Source organism: Macaca mulatta, chromosome 15, assembly GCF_049350105.2.
Source record: "Macaca mulatta isolate MMU2019108-1 chromosome 15, T2T-MMU8v2.0, whole genome shotgun sequence".
In the NCBI taxonomy this organism is placed as follows: domain Eukaryota; kingdom Metazoa; phylum Chordata; class Mammalia; order Primates; family Cercopithecidae; genus Macaca; species Macaca mulatta.
Window position 1 is genome coordinate 62,703,407 of NC_133420.1, and position 23,111 is coordinate 62,726,517.

General features: G+C 47.6%; 1 protein-coding gene across 3 annotated transcripts in view; it reads left to right on the forward strand.

Annotated features, from left to right (window-relative positions):
* The window catches only part of PAX5 (paired box 5), a 194,672-nt gene that overhangs the window by 104,465 nt on the left and 67,096 nt on the right, over positions 1–23,111 (forward strand). For all 3 annotated transcript variants that reach the window (XM_015117426.3, XM_015117427.3, XM_077965700.1), the window contains exon 7: positions 6,387–6,516. In XM_015117426.3, coding sequence (XP_014972912.1) covers positions 6,387–6,516 — 130 coding nt within the window. The remainder of the gene's footprint in view (positions 1–6,386; positions 6,517–23,111) is intronic.

A 23,111-nucleotide genomic window follows, 5' to 3' on the forward strand; every position in this document is an offset into this window, starting at 1 on the left:
TGTGATCCCAGCTACTCAGGAGGTTGAGACAGGAGAATCACTTGAACCAGGGAGGTGGAGGTTGTAGTGAGCAGAGATTGCATCATTTCACTCCAGCCTGGGCAACAGTGCGAGATTCTGTCTCAAAAAGTAAAAGATTCTATGGCAGCAGGCAGAGGAAGTTTTATCCCAATTGGTTGCATTGCAGCAGGAAACTGTGAAATGCTGACTTCAGTTCATTTCTGTTCCGGGGTCATAGTCAAGGACAGCACCAGGGGGCCCTGATGAAGAGGGAGAAGAAGCCTAAAATGACATCCTAAGAAAGAACCCCAAGGGCTCAGAAAAGTAGGAAATGTAGAACACAGCTCTTGCCTGTGATTCTCAGGGGCTGGGGTTGGGGGGTGGCAATGTACCCAAGTATGTAGGTGCACCAACACACTTACACATCTGTGACTGTGTGCATACCTCTGCACCCCACCACTCAGCCTTTGGCTTCCAAAAAACTATGAGAAATGGAAGTAGAATGCCATTGTTACCAGGCAAAGAGGCACCAGGAATGCCTTTCCTCTTCTCTTTCTTTCTCTTTCTCTCTCTCATTCCCCTTCCTTCCTTCCTTCCTTCCTTCCTTCCTTCCTTCCTTCCTTCCTTCCTTCCTTCCTTCCTTCCTTCCTTCCTTCCTTCCTATCTTTCTTTTTCTATCAGTTCAGCTTTCCCAGCCTTCACTTTCACAAAGAACTTGAGGTGGCCTGCAAAATAAGCAATTATGTGTATCTAAGTTAAGTTTGGGAAAAAAGCTCAGAAATTACGTAGAAAAAAGGGGAAGATCATTGTACCAGGAGCCAGCAATGGTGGTTGAACACTGAATTTGACCGAGTTTCCTGGCAGTCAAAGCAAAAAGAGATATGAAGTGGTTTCCAGTGTTCTTGTTGTTAGTCAGAGGCAGATTCATGACTCACCAGTGGAAAACTTTGCTGGTGTTGAATTGTAGGAGGGATTGACAAGGAATTTGAATATTCTAGTGGGCAGTGTCTCCAGAGGTTTTAAACAATTTTCTTTTATGGCTGTTTTCTTTTTTTGCCTCATAAAAGTGTTGAATGCCTGATATTCCATCAGAGACTGGTGAAAAAGCACCACGCAGGGGCTTTAACATGTTGGGCAGGGATGTGGCTTTCTGGTGACCTGACTTGATGTGGGGTAGAGGTGGAAGGAGGGCAGGGGATGTTAGCGTATCACTTAGTGTTCTTGTTCAAATACTTCCCAGTTAATTTTTGAATGTTGTAGCTCATAACATGCTACTAGACCATTATTCATTCATTCATTCATTCATTCATTCATTCATTCATTCAACAAGCACTTAATGGGCACTAGGGATATTCCATGTTCCACACTCTCAAGGCAACCTGGAGGGAGATAGACACACAGCCACTCTGCATTGTGATAATGGAGGTCTGTACAAAAAACCACCAAGTATGGAAGCATAGACAAGCGAGAGATTGTTTCTTTGCAGGAGCGTGGAGCTCAGGAATGGCTTCACCAAGGAGGTGACATGTGAACTGGGTCTTGTGGATAATGTAAGAGTTCTCTAAGTGACAAAGTGAGATGGGCCCTCCAGGTGGAGGTAGGACAGTGTCTGCAATGGCTGAGGAGCTGTGGTGTAGCAATGTTCCAGGGAACCCAAGAGATTGGGGAGAATGTAGTTGCCTTTAAAAATCACAGACACCACATCACCTAAGTGATGGACTTAGGGAACAATTAAACACCAAAACTAAATGACAGCTTCCCCTGGCTCATGCGGGAGCAGAGTAAGAACTGAGGGAATCCCCCCAAAGAAGAGAGGCTGGGCTCTGGGCAAGTCCTGCAAAGTGGTGATGGTGAAAGGCACAGATGGCTGGGCGCAGTGGCTCATGCCTGTAATCCCAGCACTTTGGGAGGCCGAGGCAGGTGGATCACTTGAGGCCAGAAGTTCAAGACCAGCCTGGCCAACATGGCAAAACCCTGTCTCTACTAAAAATACAAAAAATTAACCGGGTGTGGTGGCGTGCACCTGTAATCCCAGCTACTTGGGAGGCTGAGACAGGAGAATCACTTGAATCTGGGGGTCAGAGGTTGCAGTGAGCCAATATCGTGCCACTGCACTCCAGCCTGGGTGACAGAGCAAGACTTTGTCTCAAAAAAAAAAGAAAAGGAAAGGCACAGATGGTGAAGTGCAGCTAAGGACTCGTTTCTGAGTGTCCCGCCGTCCCCCAGGTTTGCTTTGCTTTCTGGGAGCCAATGGTGGTTGGACACCTGGATTTTCGGACCTCCCACTGCATGCATAACATAAGTGGAAGATTTCTTGTCTTAAAAAATAGATGATCCAAACCCAACTTTTGAAGTGGCTGGATGAGCTTTGTTTGATACTGAATTTGTTGACTAAACAAAAATCAAATAGCAAAACAAACCTCTTCCATCTGGAAATTAAATATGTTAAGAGGCAGGATATATCCCTGTTGACCACCCTTTTTGCGGTTCTCTTAAACCCAGGTTGGCTCTGCTTTCTTGGGGGAAATAAAGGCTTTCCCTTGCAGACCCGGCAGCCCAGTCCATGTCAAAGAGAAGAGGCTGAGGTCTAGGAATGGGCCAAGCCCCAGGGTGGGCTGGGGAGGGGCGCAGGGATGCTGACTCTTGGCTGGGATGCTGCCTGGCCTTAGGAAGAGCACTCCTTCCTTCGTTCACCGTTCATAGTGCAAGCCCTTCACAATCGAGTTCCAGCTAGTCTACCGTTCCATCTTTTCCCTTTACACTTGCACCCCCTCTAACTATTGCATGTGCCTGTTTCTGGGTCACTCCTGTCCTATCACCTCTGAGCCTGCCTTCAGCTGTTCTCAGTCTTGAGAGTTAGGGATTGTTCAGCCCCAGGTTAAATACAGCCTGCATCGAGAAACCCTTCCTGACCACTTCACACCCCATATACATTAATGACTCTGTGCCTTTGTCCCTCTTGGATGGAATTTCTTGGGGTTTGTGGGTGAGGGTTAAAGAGTGTGTCTGGTCTTCACACATCATATTGCACAAAACAGGGCTCAGTAAAGGTTGAATGAATGCATGCCCACTATGCTCAGGCCTTCACTAGGGCATTCGGGAACACAGAGAAGAGGGAGGAACTGGGACCTATCCCTGGGGACCAAAAACTCTAGAAGATGCCATCTAGGAAAAGACCCTTGTCAGAGACATTTTGACCTGCCATCTTTGCACACAGCAATGAACTGAAGGAGTTGATTCTGCTGAGTGGAATTCTAAATTCATGCCCACTTCATTCTCAGAAAATTAGGAGGTTAATGCCGCGACAAAGTCTCATTCTACAGAAGAAGTCTAGACAGCAACCTTTTTCCAATAGCTCCTGCTGCATGGAATGAAGGCAATATTTTCCAAACTTTGCTGGCTGTGACCTATAGCAAGAAATACATCTTAATCTCTACCTCATACACACATACCCACTGACATGGGAAACAAAGATTCACAAAACAGGACTTATTCTTTCTATGTGGGAGACACTTGGATTTTTTTTTTTTTCAATTTCATTTATAAAAATGTTGGGACCAGCAAGTTGATTTCACTGTGTTTTAATGAATCAGGTACTCACAGTATAAACATCATTAGGGTCATTGTCGAGGTTTTGGAGTCAGAGGGACCCAGGTTTGAATCCTGGTTTGGGCACCTAGAAGCTGTATGAACTTAGGCAAGTCATTCCTGCTGTATCATAAAAGCCTCAGTTTCTTCATCTGTAAGATGCGGATGTCATAGAGCCTGCTTCAAGGGGTGACTGTGAGGATTAAATGGGATAGTACAGCTAAAGCTCCTGGTACAGAGTGAACACTCAATGAGTGTGAGATTTTGATGCAATTGTGAAGACTGTGGTTGTCATTGTTCTGGCACCACTTGGCGGGGCAAGCAGAATGAGGGTGGGACTCACACTCCTGCAGAATGCTGGTCAGGAAAGACTTCTTGGAGGAGGAGGCACTGAGACAGGGCAGCAGGATGACTGGGTCCCACCACTATCCCCACAGAGAGCAGGAACCCTGTGTGAGCATCCCAGGCCAGAAAAGGCACTCCTCCTTCCACGAAGGGCAGACTTGTTCCCAAGGATTTTTGGCTGGACCTATAGCTGACCACGTTAGATGCCTTTGCCTTCCACATTTAGGTCTCTAATCCACCTGGAATTGATTTTTGTGTCTGGTGTAAAGATCCAATTTCTTTTTTTCCACCGTTTCCGAATGGATAACCAGTTACCCCTGCTCTGTTTATTAAAAAGTCCATCCTTTCCTGCTGATTTGTACACCATCTCCTTCATATATCACGGTTCCATATGTGCACGGATCAGGGTCTGGACTGGATTCTGTTTCATTGGTCTATTTATCTACCCCTGTGCCAATACCACCCTGTCTTAATTACTGTAGCTCTATAGCGATTCCTGATGCCTGGTAAGCCTGTCCCCCTGGCCTTGTTCTTCTCCCTTAGAAGGACCTGGGCTTGTTTTGGGCCTGTGCTCTTCTCTACATGTTTCAGAACCAGCCTTTGATGGGTGAGGATCGAAGAGCCCTGGGGAACTCTGGACATGCTGTCCTCAGCACGAATCATCTAGAGCCTGGGCCTGCAGCACCTCCTCAACTCCCTGCTGCCATCACCCCCAGTTGAAACTTTAGCTGCCCAGGAAGTAATCTCTGATTTGAAGGGAAAGACACCAGGAATGTGCCTGGGTCTGAGCCCCTTCTGCCTGCCGTGTGCCCAGGGGCTCCTTTGGTTTCCCTCCCAGTGGCTCAGTCCTCGTCATTTTGCTCAGGGTGCCTGCAGCTCCTTCCAGAAGACTGCGTGCTTCCGTGTCCCTGCCTGACAAGGACATAACCCTGGACCAACATGAGTGTGTCCTCCATCAGCCAGGGTCCTGGAGGAAAACTCCCCATATCAAATCTTCACATGGACAAACAAACTTGTTGGCTTAAATGTTTGCAAATTCCCTTCCTTCCTTCCTCCCTCCCTCCCTCCCTCCCTCCCTCCCTCCCTCCCTCCCTTCCATCCTTCCTTCCTTCCTTCTTTCCTTCTTTCCTTCCTTCCTTCCTTCCTTCCTTCCTTCCTTCCTTCCTTCCTTCCTTCCTTCCTTCCTTCCTTCCTTCCTTCCTTCTCTTTCTTTCTTTTTTTTGACAGAGTCTTGCTCCGTCACCCAAGCTGGAGTACAGTGGCATGATCAGGGCTCACTGTAGCCTTGATTTCCTGGGCTCAGTCAGTCTTCCCGACTCAGCTTCCCGAGTAGCTGGGACTACAGGTGAAAGCCACTACACCTGGCTAATTTTTGTATTTTTTGTGGAGACAGGGTTTCGCCACGTTTCCCAAGGTGGTCTTGAACTCCTGGGCTCAAACAATCCACCCGCTTTGGCCTCCCAAAATGTTGGGATTACATGCATGAGCCACTGCACCCAGTCACATATATTTTCTTTACCTGAAAATAGGCCCTGGGGTGGGGTGGGAGGAAAAGACTTGTCACTCGTGCTTATAATTTAGTCTATCCTTCAGTTGAAAGATCCAGGTTGGTGCCTTTGCTGCCTTCTCTGGAGACCATTCTGACAATGGCTTGGATGACAAGGAAATGACTCATTGCAAACTCTGATTTCATGAAATGGCTTAAAGAAAGGAGCATGATTCATGGGCTAAATACACATGGTTGGTGTGGCTTGCTAAATTAGATATGTGCACCCTGTGGTTTTCAGCATACAGGTGTTTACCTGCTTCCATAATTCAAAAACACTTGCCAAATGGTGGCTCAGTTGGTTTGACATATTGGATTAGGGTGGGAATTCATGGTGACCCACCCCAACTGGTATTCTTCCCTGTTGATGGTGGGTGAAGCCCTCCTCCCCTTGAGTCTCACTTTATTCATCTGTGAAATGAGGATTTGGACTGGATGATCTCCCAGATTCCTCTTAACCCTTGTTTCTGTGATTCCACCTTTGTGGTTTAAGAGCACAGAAATCAGAAACCATTCTTTCCATTCTCTTGGCAAGAAGACACTTATTTCTGCCTTGCTTTTGGTTACGGACCCTCCCTCCCTGCACTGGGGAGTGTGGGGTCTCTGGCCGACTGGAGCTGGGCGAGGGCAACATGAAGGCCAGAGGGAGCCAAGTTTGGATTCTCGTGAAGTTGCACTGAGTCCTGCCCACCTTCTCTCCTGGGAAGATTGTTGATTCTGGACAACTGTCTTGTTCCACCAAGCTGACTCTGCCTTTTCAACATTGGAGGTGTTCATGAGCCCCTTGTGGGCTTTGGCACAGGCATGGACTAATCTGGCTTGGTGGCTGAGCTCAGAACGTGGAGTTGGCATTTGACTAAGATACTGTGGAGTCTTGGTGCTGAGACATCTCTGTTTCTTCTTTCAGACCACAGAGTATTCAGCCATGGCCTCGCTGGCTGGTGGGCTGGACGACATGAAGGCCAATCTGGCCAGCCCCACGCCTGCTGACATCGGGAGCAGTGTGCCAGGCCCGCAGTCCTACCCCATTGTGACAGGTGAGGGCACCTGGGGCGTGGGGGATGAGTGAGGGAGGAAGAGAGAGAGAGGAGTGTATGGTGGAAAGAGTGGCTTCTTGGTGTGTTTGGATGTCATTGGCCAATTTTGTTTAAACGAGGTTATGAGGTCTGGGAACAGGTCAGATGCTAGGGCCAGGGTTGCAGCTGTGATGAGACATGGCTGGATATAATTCCAACAAAGCCGGGGAGAACAAATGCCAAATGGACTGTGGGCTGGAGGGGACTTGGGGTGGGAGGCAGGAAACCTCCTGCCAGAGGGGCCCCTGTGAGTGGGGCTGAGTGTTCAGAGGCCTAAGGTTTATTGCTTTCATGAGAAAGGCCACCCTGGTGGGCACCAGCCTCAAGGAGGAACGGGATTCTTTGCAGATTGCTGTTGGCAGGCAGAAACTGAGTCAAGAACGGCAGGCGGCGTAGGCTGGAAGGTGCTTGGTGGATGCAAAGCAGCCACCCTCTGGAAGTCCCAGACTGTTTAGCTGTCTTTGTAGAGATTGGGAGTGTGGGTCCTGGAGGTGCACTGTGGTGTTTGATCTTGCCATTTACTAACTGTGCAGTCTTGGGTGAGCCATGTATAGGTTCTGGGCTGTGACTTTAAGCTGCACAGCGGGACTAGTGCTAGCACCTGTCCCAGGGGGCTGTTGTGAGGATTAATGGGTTCGTATGTGGAAGGTGCTTGGACTCTCATCTGGTACACAGTAAGTACCCAATACATGAACTGTTAGGATTCTTCTCAGAACCCTCTCCCTGTGGCAGGTCACCATGGGGCTTGCTGGCTTGCTGCTGCAGAAGGGCTGGATGCGCGGGCCAGGACGGGCAGACCCCTGGCCCAGCTGTGCTGGGATAACGTGGAGCCGACTCCATATGGACAGACTCAGCTGCCAGCTCTTGGTTGTCCAACCGGGCAGGCAGGAGGCCCTCTCGGATACTGCACAAATAGACAAGGGGCTGGCGGGCCACACTTGGGCCAGAGCCGTGGGTCCAGTTTGAGGTAGCAGGATGCCCATGTGGACTGATAGGTAGGGCACAGTGAATAGTGACAGTGACATGGGACTCGTAGACATGCAGGTGAACTGTGGGTGCATCAGGGAAGCTGGGTTAGACTCGGTCAGAACAGTGGAGGGTGTCACTTAGGCCAAAGCAGCAAGACAGGGAGGGCCCAGCGCCGAGACCTGGGCTGACGGGTCAGCACTGAGGCTCAGGCGGAAGAGCGGGGCCCTATTTGCAGCTCTGAGCACCACGTGAGGGCCAGTCAGGTGGCAAGAGCGACTTTGTCCCCCATCCACCTGAGGTGGGCCAAGAGCTTGGAGAGCACCCAGGTCTGAGGTGGGAGATGTTAGTGACGGGCAGGGAGCCGGGGAGCCCCAGCTGGAGTGAGCCTTTGCTGACCCCACAGGTGTCCGAGGAGGTCCCCTCTCCTGGTGTCACAAGAATCCATGACAAGACCTCTGAAGGCACTCCCATTTCACAGATGCAGAAACCAAGTCTCAGGGAGGGGCAGTGGCTTGCCCAACATAAGGGGTAAGGGGGAGTTAGAGCTGGCCCTCTGGCTCCTAGATCCTGAGCTCTTTTTCCTTTTTTTCAAGGAACTACAAGTAATTATAGAAGTGGGCATGGCAGAGTGCAAAGAAGCCTGGATTAGTGAACAATAATAGCAATTGGCACTTCACTGCGCGCTTATGGAGAAGCAGGCATTGTGCTAAGCGAACTCACTTTACCTTCAGAGGAACCCTGGGAGGTGGGACCATTATGATCATGTCCATTTCACAAATAGAGAAACTGAGGCTTGGGGCAGTTGAGTGGCTTGTTGAGATCACGGCTGGTGAGCAGTGGAGTTGCAGTTGAATGCCAGGGCCTGTGCTGCTGGCCACGCTGCCACGCAGATCAGCTGGGGCTCATCCAGCGTGGTCACCGCCTTGCTGTCTAACTCTGGACACATCTCTGAGCCTCCGTTTCTCCACCTGTAAAAGGGTCATGGTCTCTCAGTGTCCAGGTAAGGATCAAATGAGATCCAAGAGGAGACTGTTCTGCAGAAAGGAGGGTTTGTTACTGGGATCCAAGTTTATAGAAGATTGGGTAGGCGGATCACAAGAAGATGTTATAGGGTTACCTCGGAGACATTGTGGGTTTGGTTCCAGAACACTGCAATAAAGCAAATATCTCAGTGAAGTGAGTCACACACATTTTTTGGTTTCCCAGTGCGTATAAAAGCTATGTCTGGCTGGGCGTGGTGGCTCACGCCTGTAATCCCAACACTTTGGGAGGCTGAGGTGGGTAGATCACCTGAGGTCAGGAGTTCGAGACCAGCCTGGCCAACATGGTGAAACTCCGTCTCTACTAAAAATACAAAATTAGCTGGGCGTGGTGATGCATGCCTGTAATCCTAGCTACTTGGGAGGCTGAGGCAGGAGAATTGCTTGAACCTGGGATGTGGAAGTTGCAGTGAGCCAAGATTGCGCCATAGCACTCCAGCCTGGGCAATAAGAGCCAAACTCCATCTCAAAAAAAAAAAAAAAAAAAAGATATGTCTATGCTATACAGGTTGAGCATCTGAAATGCTCCAATATCTGAAACTTTTTGAGTATGACATGATGCTCACAGGAAATGCTCACTGAGGCATTTCAAATTTTGGATGTTCAGATTAGGAGTAGAACTGGTGAATATAAAGCAAATATTCCAAAATCCAAAACGATCCAAAATCTGAAACAGTTCTGGTCCCACGCATTTTGGATAAGGGATACTCAATCAGTACTGTAGTCTAGTAAGTGTGCATTGTGTCTTTTTAAAAGACACATACCTTAATTTAAAAATAGTTATTGCTAAAAAATGCTCATAATCATCTGAGCCTTTAGTGAGTTGTCTTTTTGCTGGTGGAGGGTCTTGCCTCGATGTTGGTGGCTGATGAGTGATCAGGACGGTGGTTGCTGAAGATTGGGGTGGCTGTGGCAATTTCTTAAAATAGACAACGATGAAGTTTGCTACATCAGTTGACTCTTCTTTTCATGAAAGACTTTTCTGCAGCAGGGGATGCTGTTTGACAGCATTTTATCCACCATAGAATTTCTTTCAAAACCGGAATCAGCTCTCTCAAACCCTGCCACTGCCCTACCAACTAAGTTTATGGAATATTCTAAATCCTTTGTTGGCATTTCAACAATGTTCACAGTATCTTTACCAGGAGTAGATTTCATCTTAAGAAACCACTTTCTTTGCTTATCCATAAGAAGCAATTCCTTATTCACTAAAGTTTCATCATGAGATGGCAGCAATTCAGTATATCTTCAGGCTCCACTTCTAATTCTTGTTCTCTCGCTGTTTCCACCATATCTGCAGTTACTTCCTCCACTGAAGCGAGTCATTTTCAGCCCTCAAAGTCATCCATGAGGGCTGAAATCAACCTCTTCCCAACTCCTATAAATGTGGATATTTTTACCTTTTCCCTTGAATCACGAATATTCTTTTTTTTTTTTTAGACAAAGTCTTGCTCTGTCACCCAGGCTTGAGTGCAGTGGCATGAACTGGGCTCACTGCAACCTCCGCCTCCCGGGTTCAAGCAATTCTCTGCCTCAGCCTCCCGAGTAGCTGGGATTACAGGCACCCACCACCACACCCGGCTAATTTTTGTATTTTTGTTAGAGACAGGGTTTCACCATCTTGACCAGGCTGATCTTGAACTCCTGACCTCGTGATCCACCTGCCTCAGCCTCCCAAAGTGCTGGGATTACAGGCGTGAGCCACCGTGCCCAGCTGAATGACAAATGTTCTTAATGGCATCTAGAATAGTGAATTCTTTCCAGAATGTTTTTAATGTTCTTTGCCCAGATCCATCAGAAGAATCACTCTCTATGGCAGATATAGCCTCACAAAATGTATTTCTTAAATAAGAGAACTTGAAAGTTGAAATTACTCCTTGATCCATGGGCCACGGAATGGATGTTGAGTTAGCAGGCATGAAAAACAACATCCATCTCCTTGTACATCAGCAGCAGAGCTCTTGGGTGACCAGGAACAGTGTCAATGAGCAGTAATATTTTGAAAGGAATGTTTTTTTCTGAGCAGTAGGTCTCAATGGTAGGCTTAAAATATTCAGTAAACCACGCTATAAACAGATGTGCTGTTATCCAGGCTTTGTTTTTCTGTTTATAGATCACAGGGAGAGTAGATTTAGCATAATTCTCAAGGACTCAAGAATTTTTGGAATGGTAAAGGGGCACCGGCTCTAACTTAAAGTCGCCAGCTATATTAGCCCCTAACAAGAGAGTCAGACTGTTCTTTGAAGCTCTTGAAGCCAGGCATTGACTTCTCCTCTCTAGTTATGAAAGTCCTAGATGGCATCTTTTTTCAGTATAAGACTGTTTGGTTTATATTGAAAATCTGTTACTTAGTGTAGTCACCTCCATCGGTGATCTTAGCTCGATCTTAGCCTCTACATCAGCACTTGCTGCTTCACCTTGCACTTTCATGTTATGGAGATGGCTTCTTTCCATAAAACTCATGAACCAGTCTCTGCTGGCTTCTAACTTTTCTTCCCCAGCTTCCTTACCTCTCCCAGCCTTCCTAGAATTAAAGAGAGTTAATGCCTCACTCTGGATTAGGCTTTTGTTAAAGGGAATGTTGTAACTGGTTTGATCATTTTCTTCTTTTTTTTGAGACAGGGTCTCACTCTGTCACCTAGGTTGGAATGCAGTGGTGCAATCATGGCTCACTGGTCTTGACCTCCTGGACCCAAGCAATTCTCCCACCTCAGCCTCCTGAGTAGCAGGGACTATAGGCGTACACCACCGTGCCCGGCTAATTTTTTTTGTAGGGACAGGGTTTTTTATGTTTCCCAGTCTGTTCTCAAACTCCTAGGCTCAAACAATCCTCCCACCTCGGCCTCCCAAAGTTCTGGGATTACAGAATGAGCAACTGTGCCTGGCCTGGAAAATTTTTTTATAATTTTAGAGTGGGAAAAGTCTTTTTTAAACTAAATTCCAAATACAAAAGACAAGACAAATAAATTTAAGTATTAAACATTTAAATCTTTTGTATGTATATGGAAGAACATCCAAAAGGCAAAGAACAAAATGAAAAAAAAAAGGTGTAGAACACAGATGACAAAAAGCTAATGTCCTCAATATATAAAGAGCTTTTAAAAATGAATAAGAAAAAAATCCTTTGCCCATTTTTTTCTACTGATCTTTTTTTCTTAAAGTTTTGTTCAACCTGAACATCTTTTCATTGGGAAAAAATGTGGATGCCCAACAGTATATGAAAACACGTTCACCTGAGTCATAACTTTAAAACTGAAAATTAAAACAATCATGAGACACTTAAAAACATCTTAACAAAGATTAAAGTTCAGTGTTGAAGATGGCATAAGAAACATATATTTTGAAACACTGTTGTAAGAGCATACATTGATGCAATCTCTTTCGGAGGGAAACTTGGCAATATCAATCACTTTTTTTTTTTTTTTACAGCTACACGAACTGGAATGGGATCTATCAAAGTTTTAAATGCACGTTAGCTTGCTTGACTCAGAACTTGTATATGCACATTTAGGAATTTATGTCACAGGTATATTCACATAGCTGCACAACAATATCTATTTATGTATAATCCTTACAGAATTATTTATAATGGTAAATAAATGCAAACAACGAAACATCCATCAATAGGAGCTGGCTAAATAGATGATGGCTCTTTCACACAATAAAACACTATGCAGCCACCAAAAAGAATTAAATAGAACTATCTGTACTGATGTAAATAAGTGTCTAAGATACACTTTCAAGAAATATTAAGTATTTAAGTATTTCATTTATATGAACAATGAAAGTTTTTCATTTGTGTGAGAAAATATAAAGGATGGACACACAGATGCACGTGCACGTGTGCACACACACATACATCAGATGCTTGTATATGAAGATCCAGTGGCAGAGCTTTGAGCCCTTTCCTCTGCTTTTGGGGGCATTATGGTGCTGTGGTAGGGATGCACTGCAGTTGAGATCTCCACCCAGATCCACCCAGCATCCCCTTGGGATAGCAAATATTCACAGTGTCCCTTTACTCTCCTGAAATTATGTCCATTAAGAATGTAGGTCTGTCTTCACATCTAATTTCAAATAAAATCAAAACAATGCCCTAGGAGGTAAATGAGATAAAAGCAAAGTTATGTATAATTAAATAATATGTACTTTGATATGTAAATACTCTGTATGTTTAAACTGCAAGACATAATGAAGGTGCCCAGGGCTTTCCCTGTGCACAGAATCACAGCGAATACAACAGCCCCAGATATAGCCTTACACACAGATATAGACTAGGGACTAATACTGACTTATCCTCCCACCGTGATTTTACAAATAGGTGAGGAACCCTTGGCAAAGTTCCAAGTAAAACAAAGTACAGGCTTTGCTCCATTTACACGGTAGTTGCATTCCTAGAAAATTCAGGGTATATTAAGACCATGGAAATTGGAAGTTCACATTTATATGTAAATGAAGTTCAGTTCCAGATTCAAATACTTATAAACAGATTTCTCACCTACCTGAATGTTTGGCAGGACAGGAGAGTTGTGAAGGATGGAGAAAAATTCTTTGCTGTGTGGGATTGTTGCACTGCAAGGCAGTAACACCCCTCAGGCAGGGAGACGCCCCCACAGATTTTTCCAAACACCCTCTGTAGGTGCAGTTACCGACCCCATCAAGAACTGTTAAACACCTTGAAGGAATGCCCCCAGGAGCTGTTGGGGGGTAGGGGGCTCTGTTTTACCACGTGGCATTTATCTAATTCCACCTGTGTTAGTGGATTGCTGACACAATGCAGAGCTCTTCAAGGGACAGTCGGAGCCTTCCGGCCCCACCTCTCTCCTTTTCCCCTCCCCATAAAGCCCAGAGCACTGTAGGTGCCCAGCTGGATGGTGAACCCAGCCCAGGGCTCTACCCGGGGTCTGGGGGACAGATGGCTTCTGTGCTGCTCTATCTCAGCCCTCACACTCCGGGCTGCTCAGGGAAGATCTCATTCGAGAAGGATATATATGCCACATTAAATATTAGGTTAAACACCTGCTCTACCAGCTAGAGCACAGGGCCACAGTTCCGAAACTGCTCACCATTTGCAAACTGGTGACATGGCCAGCCTGTTACTGCACTGTGAGCAGTTTGGGCCTGTCCTGATTGGGACTAATTATCTGCAGGTGTGTCATTGGGCCACAGGCCTGCTGATGGGGGAGCCACCGTGCTTACCTGCCGGAGAGGACAGCAGGTAGGGCACCAGGCTCCCCACTTCTGCTCACCTCTCTACTGGTGAAGGACCTGGCAGACTTGCCCCTAGCTGGGTCCACTTGACCTTTTGCCTGAGAGAGCAAAGGAATGGGGCCAGACTGTATCTCGCCGGCCTCTTTCCCTGAGGACCATCTCTTGGCATCAGTAAGCTGGCATGTCAGGAGGAGACAGAGGGAGGCCTCTTGTGGGCCAACAAGTTTGGGAAACACTAGCCTGGTAGGTGATCTGGGCCCTGGAGACTGAGGCTCCCACTGGACACCGCCCCTTTTTAGTAGCAGAAATACCCACAAAGACAGACAGAATGGCTGTCGAGTCCCTGAGTCCACCTGCTCAGATTTGCAGCATACCTCAGGTTCAATGTTTGGAGCCTCAATACCCAAAACTTGGCAGCCCAAGAAAGTCCACCCTCTTCTGGCTTTTCATCTGAGCAACAGCCAGGGGCTGAGGGAAAGAGCACTGAACAGGAGTCAGAGGAACAGGTTTCTGTCTGGACTTTGCACCTAACTGGTTCTGCCTTTGGACACATTGATCATCCTCTTCTCTCCAAGCTTGTTTTCCTATCTATGAAATAGGGGTGGTAATTCTGCCCCTGCCTCCCTTGACTGTTTCAAGGATAAAATGAGCCAGTGGAAGGAGGGGGATGAAGAGCCACCGAAGGGGCATCTGAGTGTATGTGGGCAGTTGTGGAGAAGGAGGCTTGGAGGGGTTCAGGATCCAGCGTTGGCGAGTCCCAGCCTTCCTCAGAGCAGATGTTCTGACCATACCCGGGCAGGGTGGGAGGATATTGTGGTCCCACTCCTTACTCCACAGCTGGGGAGACTAAGGACAAGAGAGGGAAGTGACCTGCTCAAGGCCACATTCAGTGAGTGAGAGCTGGAGCCCCAGTTCCAGCTCCCCGAGGGCCCTCGCTTCCACAGCCTGCTGACATTATATGATTGAATGGACTAAAAAAATCCCAGTTCAAATTTCCTTGAGGCATCTCTTTTAGTGTGCAATTGAGAATGTCAGCAGGGAAGCCAGATTGCCGGAGCTGGAAGCCCACTTCACTGCATTCTAGCTGGGTAATCTCAGGCAAGTTACTAACCTCTGGGCCCAAGTTCCCCATCTGTAAAATGGGACAGCACTAGAGTTTTCTCACAGCTTCTGGCAAGGATTATATGAGTGGTCCTTGCGGAGTGCTTAGCACAGTGCTTGGCACAGGGTAAACACCCCATAAATGGTAGTTATTACTATGTGTCTGGGCTCTTGTCCAGAGTCCCTTATCTCTGCCCTAGGGGCGTAAGACAAAGAGACATATGCCCAGTGACAGCTCTCTACGTGGGGATGCTCTCAGAAGGGTCCTGATCCCACAGAAATCCACAGAAGGTGGTGGAGTCTCGGAGACGCCATCAGGACGTCTGACTGAGGGGCAGGGATGCAGAGCTCTGAATTTTTTCCACTTGTTTAGAGTCCCGGCGTCTATCTTCAGAAGCAGGGACATCCACTGTGGGTTTGGGGATTTGGGGGAAACAGTAAACAGTGCATGGCGTTGCTTTCAGCCTGTGAACCCACGGACTCCGGACCTGGAGCATCTCAGGGGCTGGGGAGCCCAGGCTGGTTTCTGTGCATGGTGGAGCCCTCTGCTGGGCTGCGCGACTGTGGGGTTTTCCTCCTCGGGAAATATGTTCTGCCTCCTCTGTCACTCTCCCCTCTGGCCGAGTGCCAGGCCGCTCCGAACAGCCATTTGTCCATATTTCCATGGGGCGTGCCTCCTTTGACCCACTTTTTATGAGCCTTTTTGAGGCTCATCAGATGTAACTAAATACCTCTTCTCTCAGAGTGAAATCATAATGAATAATGAAAGCAAAAATACAAGAAACGCCTTGTGTATCCAGGCTGCCAAAAGGTGCTGTGAAAAATTACAAGAGCTACAGTGCAGCATGATACCCTGCAACTGAGTGTCGGCCACGGAGCCGTCCTCGGAATTCCATGGAAGATGCTAGGCTGGCTATCAGAGTTGTTCTGTGGGCCAGGCATGCGGCTCATGCCTGTAATCCCAGCACTTTGACAGGTCAAGGCGGGAGGATCACTTGAGCCCAGGAGTTCGAGACTAGCCTGGGCAACATAGGGAGACCCCCCCATCTCAAAAAATAAAAAACTGTTTTGTGCATTGGAAAGGAGATAATATCAACACTTAGAGCTCACTGGGCTCTTGCTCTGTGCCCGGCTGGGAGTACCATGTGTCCCTGGTGGACAATCCCTGCCCTCACTGGGCTTACCTGTGGGGCAGAGCCAGGCAATTTACAGTAAACACAGAATAAATTTGCAATGTAATTTTACCACGGCATGTGCTCTGAAGAAAATAAGTGGGAGAGAAGAGAGAGACTCAGGGAGTGGTGCCCAGCGGGGTGGGTCTCTGTAAAATGGTGGTGTTTGATCTGAGATGTAAGTGTTGAGAAGCTTTGTGGGGAGCTGCGGGAAAGGCATTCTGGCAGAAATTACAGCTTCAGCCTTTTAAATGTACAAGTGAATGAATGAATGAATGACATGCATACCCTAAAGGATGGGGCAGATTTCTCAGTTCTTTCTCTGCTGACAGCTAGGCTCAGCCCATAAATCAGGCCTCAAGGGCTCCTGGAGTTAGAGAAAAGCACAGAGGTTAGGCAGCCTGATTCTTCACACAGCCCGGGGTCAGTTCCACATCAGGGCTTGGTCACCTCTGGTGTTGGGGATTTCCCTGCCTCAAAGGCGAAGTCTCTTCCAGCAGTACTTACCCGGAGCTGTTCCCAGTTGAAGTGATTTCCTTTCCCACTGTCAGGCCAGAAACTGAGGTATCTATAAAGTCCAGGCGGACATCTATGCTTTGAACTCATAGACCAGGCACTGCCCAACACGTCCCTCAGCCTGGTGTGTGCCCCCGAGGTCCAGCCCAAAGGTGCTTTGACTTGCATAGAGTTTTTTCAAAGTTAAAAAAAAATTAGACCTAACATTTTACAACCAGAGGAAATACACCCCAATGTCCATCCATGGGGGCCCTGTTACAGACAGAATAGCTCATCCACACAATGGAGTGCGCAAGAACGAGGAAGCTCTTCATATCTTCATAGGGGATGTAAATAATGTATCTTTGAGATATATTATTTATGAAAAAAGCAAGGTAAAGAAGAGTGTATACAGCATGCTGCCTTTGTGTAAAAAAGGGACAATGGGAATGCATATTTGTGTTTGTGAGAGTTAAAGAAACTCTGGAAAGGTGCTCAGGACTTAACCATGTTTAAGCAGAGGGTATGGGGAGAGCACTTTTTACTGAGTGCTATTTACATTTTAATTTTTTGAACCTTAACATATCAGCTATCAAAAAGTTACATTTAAAAGTGCCTTAAAAATCAGAAGATTTGGGCCGGGCGCGGTGGCTCAAGCCTGTAATCCTAGCACTTTGGGAGGCCGAGACGGGCGGATCACGAGGTCAGACCATCGAGACCATCCTGGCTAACACGGTGAAACCCCGTCTCCACCAAAAAAAAAAAAAAAAAAAAAATACAAAAACTAGCCGGGCGAGGTGGTGGGCGCCTGTAGTCCCAGCTACTCGGGAGGCTGAGGCAGGAGAATGGCGTAAGCCCGGGAGGCGGAGCTTGCAGTGAGCTGAGATCCGGCCACTGCACTCCAGCCTGGGCAACAGAGCGAGACTCCATCTCAAAAAAAAAAAGGAAAAAAACAAAAAAATCAGGAGATTTAACATAAAGAGGGTGGATTGCTTGAGCTGAGGAGTTCAAGACCAGCCTGAGTAACATGGTGAAACCCCATCTCTACAAAAAACTGCAAAAATTAGCTGGATGTGGTGGTGCGCACCTATAGTCCCAGCTACTCGGGAGGCTGAGGCAGGAGGATCACCTGAGCCCAGGAGGTCAAGGCTGCAGTGAGCCACGATCATGCCACTGCACTCCAGCCTGGGTGAAGGATCGAGACCCTATATCTAAAAAAAAAAAAGAATTAAAATGTCTAGCTTCTTTTGGAAAAACGGAAGACTTGGCCACCTTGGGTCGACATTCCCATGTAGCCACACTTGGGGAGAGTTGAGAAGTGGTTGCCCCTGTAGCTGAAGCAGCAGGCTCCTGTTTACCCCAGACCCCACCTGGCAGCTTAATCCACTTACCTTACCTCCTGGCCCCTGTAGGCACTGGGTTTTCAACCCTGTTCTAACCCGTCACCCCATCCTTCCTGTGTCCTCTTACCCTCATTCCTGCCCAATAGAAACCCCTCTCTCAAGCCAGGAAGGGCAGCCCACAGGCTCTCCAGCTAGCCTTCCCTGTCCCTGACCTCAGGCCTCTGCTCAGGCCATTCTGCCTGCTTGGGATGGCTTTCTCCAGTATCAGCTCAGTGTGCAAACCATCCACCGGGAAGGGCCTGGAGCAGCGAGTGCGAAGTTCTCAAGAATGTGCGGCAACCCAGCGTTTCATCCCAGTGTAGTGCCATCACGCTCTCTCCAGACTCAATGTTGTGGGCCCTTTGCAGTAGCAGTGGCTGCAGCATGAAAACTCCATATCCAAATTGGACTCTCTCCAGAGATACAGGGCTATTTGCATTCCAGAACGATTTGGGGGTGAATTCTATTGAAATTTAAAGTATTTGTTTTTTCACTGGTAAATAGACTCACAATTATAGATTCTTGGATTCCTAGAAGTCTAGAATTTTGGAATCTTAGTTTTTGGAAGGCTACTCGGAGGTTCAGAGATGGCAGAGATCTGACCATTTTAAAGCCGAAATGAAACTCAAGCAACTTCGTAATTAAAATGCATGTAGAAGAAAAATATGGTTTGCTTTTAGGTTAGCTCAGTGTTCCCAAGAAATATTTGTTGAATAAAATGAATTAATATTTGTGTAAAGTGCAGCATCAATTAAACAAATAATTTCAGTGGAAAGTACTCCAGTTGTTTCTGACCTTATATTTTATAGAATAAAAAACAAACGAAGCTGGACAGCCCTTCTGGTAATGCTCTCATAGATTTTTATACTTGTGAGTGGCTTGGGAGCCGACCCTTCCAAAGAGCCTTCAAGCAGGTCTCTGGGCCTCCAGCGTCCAGCCCACCCTGCTGTGATCCGTCTTCCTAAAATAGCGATTTCATTAGCTTGTTCTTGTGGTCAGAGATCCCCACTGCCTTGTCATTGTCTGGAGGAGAAAAGGTGCGAAGGACAGCGCCTGGGCAATTTGCAGAGTTTCTGCCATTCATCACCCATTCACTCATCTCTCCATTAAAACTGAACTCCTCCTTCACATCAGACGTCAGCCTAGTCTAGGTCCTGAGGGTTTTAGAGTTCCTGCCCTCAACCAACCCACAGTCTGATGGGGGATACACAGCAAAGCAAAGCAAAACAAAAATGAAAAAGAAAGGGAAATACTGTGGGAGAAGCCAAGTGCTTTTGACAATATGAAGGAGGGAACAGTCGCTTCTCTTTGTGGGGTTTGGGGAAGGTTTTATGGAGGAAGCAACATCTAAGCTGCTCCAGGGAAACCATCCACCCTTGGCTTCTCTGCTCTGAAGTTTGGTTTAATTTCTTACCATTCTCTTAAAAAAAAAGCAAATCTTTTTTTTTTTTTTGGAAACAGGGTTTATCCTGTGGCCCAGGCTGGAGTGCAGCAGTGTGATCACAGCTCACTGCACCCTCGTCCTCCCAACCTCAAGGGATCCTCCCACCTCGCCTTTCAAGTATCGGGGACTACAGGCGCACACCACTATGCTAGCTAATTTTTTTTTTTTTTTTTGAGAAGGAGTCTCGCTCTGTCGCCCAGGCTGGAGTGCAGTGGCCGGATCTCAGCTCACTGCAAGCTCTGCCTCCCGGGTTTACACCATTCTCCTGCCTCAGCCTCCCGAGTAGCTGGGACTACAGGCACCCGCCACCTCACCTGGCTAGTTTTTTTTTTTTGTATTTTTTAGTAGAGACGGGGTTTCACCAAGTTAGCCAGGATGGTCTCGATCTCCTGATCTCGTGATCCGCCCGTCTCGGCCTCCCAACGTGCTGGGATTACAGGCTTGAGCCACTGCGCCTGGCCTAATTTTTGTATTTTTTTGTAGAGACAGCGTTTCACCATGTTGCCCAGGCTGGTCTCAAACTCCTGGGTTTGAGCAATCCTCCCACCTTGACCTCACAAAGTGAATAATTCCTTTTTAATTGCAAAGTAATACATGTTCACTGTAAAGTAAATTCAAATGGCACAGAAGTATGTACAGCAATGTGTCCCCACGTCTCCTCAGTCTATTCCTAATCCATTCTGTAGATGTCATCAGAGTTGACGATTTGGTATGTATTCTTCAAGAACGTTTGCTGTGCATAAAGAAACATATCAGTATGTACACATACAGTTTATTTCCTATAAATGGGTTCAAACTCTCTGCATTGTTGTTTAATTTTTTTAAGGTTATTCATGTTTTAAGGACACTCTAGCTGTCTGTAGGTAAAGAGCTTCTACCCTGTCTAGTGAACTGGATGAACCAGCATGGACTTTTCTCTAGCCGTGTGGCTGACCAGCCCCGATCCTCAGGGCCAGGGGGCGAATCTCTCTCAGTATTTGATATGCAGGACTTCAGAGATGAACAGGCCCAAGAAGGGCAGAGGGCAGGGCACCCTGACGTCCACAGGAGGCCCAGGGTTGTTGGCATACAGACAGCTGACTTGGAGCCTGGCTGTGGCCTCCCCTGTGCTATGCGGGGAGGGGGGCTGCCAGGAGGACAAGGGGAAGCCATGGGGAGGAAGCTTCAGTTTAGTGAGAAGAAGCACTTCTGAGCAGTTTGAACTCTCTGAAAGCTGAATAGGCTGCCTCAGGAGATAATAACAATGATAGCTAATGTTTAATAATAAGCATTTGTTATGTACTTTGGTTCATTTAATCTTTTACTCTTTAAAACACAGGCACTATTTTGGTCCCAAGTAACAGTTAAAGAAACCTCGTGAGTTCACACAGCTAGTAAGTGGTGGTATGGTTTTCTCCTAACTCCTCTATGGTCCTGCCTCCCTTCGTAGCAAGCCCCTCAAGCAGAGCTCTTTCCCGCTCACCGGTAGCACAGAGAGGCCGGTGTCCACCGGGGTCTGGGAAGCTGATCAAACGTGCAGTCCTGTGTACGGATGCTGGATCAGACTGCCTGGCTTTGAATCCCAGCTCTGCCACTTATGAATTGGTGACCTCGGTTTCTCAACATGTGTGCGCGTGTATGTGTGCACACCTCAGTCACCTCATCTATAAAATGGGGATAGAACTCGCTATGTAGATGAAGTGAGTGGATAACTTGCAAAGCACTAAAAGTCCTGCCTGGGCTTGTTACGTGTGGCTTTGAAAATCTGGAGCCGGGGAAAACAACCTGAGTCAGAGAGTCAGACTTAGGGGTCCCCTGCAGAGGGGCTGGTGGGAGAGCTTGGGCGGGGGGTTGGGGGGGGGATCTGTCCAGCGTGGAGCAGGTCTGACAGCTGCCTGTCGTGGATGTTCCATTGACCTCCTGCAGTTTCCAGTTGCTGCTGTAACAAACTACTCCAATCCCAGGGGCTAAAACAATGCAAATGTATTATTGTAAAGTTCTGGAGGTCAGAAGTCCTAAAATCAAAGAGTGGTGGGCTGCATTCCTTCTGGACGCCCTAGGGTAAAATTCGTTTCCTTGCCTTTTCTAGCTTCTAGAGGACACATGAATTCCTTGGCTCATGGCCCCTTCCTCCATCTTCGAAGCCAGCAGAGTAGCATCTTCTCTCCTCCTTGGCCTCTGCTTCTGCGGCCACATCTCTCTGTGCCTCTGACCCCTTTGCCCCCGTTTCTAAGGACCCTTGTGGTTCCATTGGGCCCACATGGATGATGCAGATGCTCTCCACAGTGCACAGACCTTAATTTAATCACGTCTGCAAAATCCCTTTTGCCATGTAAGGTCACATAGTCACAGGTTCTGGGAATTAGGATGTAGACATCCTGGGCAGGGGGGAGGATATTCTTCTGTCTACCACATCTCCAGGGCCAAATATAAAAGCCTCCTTGAGCGCCCTGCATCCCATAGTTCCCCGGATGACCCGTTGTCTGTGAGGGACTGGCCAGCTCTTTTGCTCCATTTCTGCCTGTTCTTTCTCCACTCTCTCCGTGAGCATTGGCTGATTCTCACTCTGTCTCCTCCATCTGCCCCAATGCCGAGACAAGCTGTGCCCTCCCCAGGTGCCCAGAGTCGAGAGACTGGAGTATTGGTGCTGGATAACCCTAGAAATCACCAAGCACAACTCCGTCACTGAACAGATGGGGATGCTGAGCACTGAGAACTCAAGTTCTCCCAAAGTCAGACACCTCTGGAACCCATATCCCTTGACTCCTATTCTAGTGCTCTCTCCTCCATTTTGAACTCAGCCTTTGTCCTTGCAGAATGGGACTTTTTATTTTCCTCTCCTATTCTCCTTTCTCAGCCTGGTTGATCCACTGTCCTCTATCTGCCTATCTATGAAGCTGCCCAGCGGAACCCTTTATCCAGGCCTGTCTTTTTGCCATCTTTCAACTCAGCCATGCCCAGTCCCTGACTCCAAGCCTTTGGTCTTGCTGGTTCCTGTACTTCGGATGCTTCTGTCATTTGCCCAGGGGTGGCGGCAGTCTGCTGCGAAAGGGAGAGGGGGGCCTGACTTGGAGTCAGGATCACAGATCTTCATCCCAGCTCTGCCATAACTCCTGGTAACTTTGAGAATTCCCTTCCCCTCTGTGAACCTCAGTTTTCCCATCTGCCCAGTGGGAATTACAAATCCTGGCTCATTCTTACCTTGCAGGCCTACGGTGAAACACACATGAAAGAAAATGTGTGGTAATGGCCCAGAAGCTGTAAGGGGCTGGGTCCTCTCTTGTGAGCTCACGGACAGCCAGCCACCTTGACTGTGCCGGGGTCCTGCCTGCCCGGCAGGAAGGTAAAGATGAGCTGGTCCAGGGCTTTGCCTGTAAAAGGATCTCACAACACTGCTGAGGGATGTAAGAATCAGGAGGCCTGACAGTCCCTGCCCATGTGCCTTCAGTGCATGTCTCCTTGGAGCAGTCCCCAAGTGCTGCCTCCTCCAGGAAGCCCTCCGCAATTACCCTACAGTCAGAAGTCATATTGCCCTTGATCAGCCCACCATTATGCCTGTTAGCCCATTGTGCCTTGATTTGTAATTCTTTGTGTCCAGCCTAAATTTCTCCTTAGTCTACAAGATTCTGAATTGTCTCTGCCTTCTCCAGCACAGCCTAGTGTGGAACTTGGAATATAGTAGGTACTCAGGAAGTATTTATTGAATGAATGAATGGATGAATGGATGAATGGATGATGGATGAATTAATAAACCAGTGCGCTG